Below are 2266 nucleotides of genomic sequence, written 5' to 3'. Positions count from 1 at the left end.
CTAACGCACCCCCGGCACAGGCAAAGATCCCACGCAAGCAGTGATCCAAACAACGATCCTGCGTTTGTTTCCCAAGAGTTGTAATTTTTATTTTGTTGTGTAAAAGAAGTCTTATAAAAAAGCTATTTCTTTTGAATTTATTGTAATCGACTGAAGATATAATGAATTCCATGACAAAACCAACTTTTGACGCAAACATGGATACAGAGGACGGACTGAAGAGTTGAAGATAAGGGAGGTTTTGATGTGTATTTATGCTATTAGACCCCTCTAACAATTTTACACAAAAGCCCCTTACTTTCTCATATATATATATGAGAAAGTAATGAGTCATCAAGTGAAGATGGGGATGATGGGCTCCTATGAAGACGGTCTTCTACATGCTTCTATTTTGCCAGATTTAGTTCGCTCTTATGGGTACTGTGATATCTATTGGTCATTTTAATGACATGCTCATCATCCAATTGTTACCTTCTGTTTCAGATTACATCTACTAATTAGATTACATCTGATGTATACTTGTTACACGTTCCTTGTAGGTACTGTATTCAAGAATGAAAATTGCAGACGTGATGTTTTCAGCAGATAGATGCAGGAATTTGTTGTCTCCTACTTGATGTATAATATCTGTTGTAACTAAACTATGTTTCTCAGCTTATGGCCTTGCTTGGTGGGTTTTATGTATGTACTCTTGTTATTCCATGTGGTTAATGCTTTTGATATCAGTTTGTGAGAAGTGGTTGGGTTTTATGTATGTACTTTTGTTATACTAGACATCAGTTTGTGAGTAAGCGGTTGGGTTTTATGTATGTACTCTTGTTATACTAGACATCAGTTTGTGAGTAAGTGGTTGGGTTTTATGTATGTACGAAGCGAGGAAGGAGAAGCAGACTGGATCATCAAAGGTTCCACATATTACCAATGATTCAGCATATCTCAAACCATGCAATGTTATGTTCATAATTCAGCTGAGGTATTTTCCGAATGCAGCTTCTCAGATTTCTCGTGTTGAGGATGGTTTTTTAGAGAATGGAGATGCGAGAGAGCAAAGAGAACAGGCTCTTTTGTTGCATAGTGAAAGGCTTGCAGTCGCTTTTGGTCTTGTTTGTACTAAACCGGGTGTGCCTTTGCGTGTATTTAAGAACCTTCGGATATGTTCTGACTGTCATTTGGCTATGGAGTTGGTTTCTGATATCTATAAGCGAGAAATTATAATTAGGGATCGTAATCGCTTTCAATGTTTTAAGCATGGACGATGTTCCTGTGATGATTATTGGTGATGAGATGAAAAATATGGTCTTGGCTCTCCTGAGGGAATTTAATTGCCAGCAACGGTGAGAAAGTCGGGGTTTCATCATTAGATAAATGGTTGATGTGCAGACAAGAGTTAACGACCAACCATTATATGTTTTGATTGATATGAGGTCTCAGGCTGAGGATTGGAATGTTCTTTATTAGGACTCCCAAGTATTGTCCTTTAAAATGTTAACTCATATCCTTCAACGCCAGAGGCAGCTTCTCACATTCCACGTATTATTAAACCTGTTAATATGGGATTATATTCATAATTCACTGATCAATCTCAAACCATGCATTGTTATGTTCAATTATGATTGTGATGAACAAAGCCGAGCAGCATCCCTCCTCAAGCACACTGCAAAAATTAATGATAAAAGAAACGCTCAAATTTGCAAAAAAGAAGTCATCCAGAGACGAAACAAAGAAAGCAATAATACAACCAGAGACAAACAAAGAAGATCCTACAGCTCTATTGTGAATCCTTGCATTCGTCCATTCATCAAGTCTCTCTCTACAACCAAAATACAACCACAAATATCCCCACATTCATTTATTTATTATGTCAATCTTTCAACCGCATTTGCAGTTATCCTCAATTGCCAGCTGTAAGATTAAAACTTTCCACTAGAATATACATAATAAAATTTCCTAGAAATGAATTTAGATGAGCGTTACTATCACATTTCCCCCAATATAACTTCACCCGCTGTATGGTTTAATTCAATATACCTGCAACCAGAGATTTCCGACCGACGCTTGCTTCGACGGAGCTGACGAGGCCGAGATCGCGGGGGAGATGAAGGTTCGACGTCGGAAGGATGTTGGGATTTCCGACCGATGCTGACGAGGCCGAGATCGCGAGGAGCTGAAGCTAATTGTGGGAAAGAATTTGGGGGATTTTTTTGGGAACGATCTGAGGGATTTGGGGATTTTTGTTAGGGAAGCACACGATCTGAGGGATTTGGGA

General features: G+C 38.7%; 1 protein-coding gene across 1 annotated transcript; it reads left to right on the top strand.

Annotated features, from left to right (window-relative positions):
• LOC109821317 (pentatricopeptide repeat-containing protein At5g15340, mitochondrial-like) lies at positions 864–1280 on the top strand. Its single transcript, XM_020387506.1, has one exon. The coding sequence runs from the start codon at positions 864–866 to the stop codon at positions 1278–1280; it is 417 nt and encodes a 138-aa protein (XP_020243095.1).

This window comes from Asparagus officinalis, chromosome 8 (assembly GCF_001876935.1).
Source record: "Asparagus officinalis chromosome 8, Aspof.V1, whole genome shotgun sequence".
Classification (NCBI taxonomy): Eukaryota; Viridiplantae; Streptophyta; class Magnoliopsida; order Asparagales; family Asparagaceae; genus Asparagus; species Asparagus officinalis.
Note: the sequence above shows the minus strand (reverse complement) of the source record. Positions and strands in the feature narration are given on the sequence as shown.

Coding starts and splice junctions, on each gene's coding strand:
- LOC109821317 (XM_020387506.1), top strand. CDS start 864: ATGTACGAAGCGAGGAAGGAGAAGCAGACTGGATCATCAAAGGTTCCA.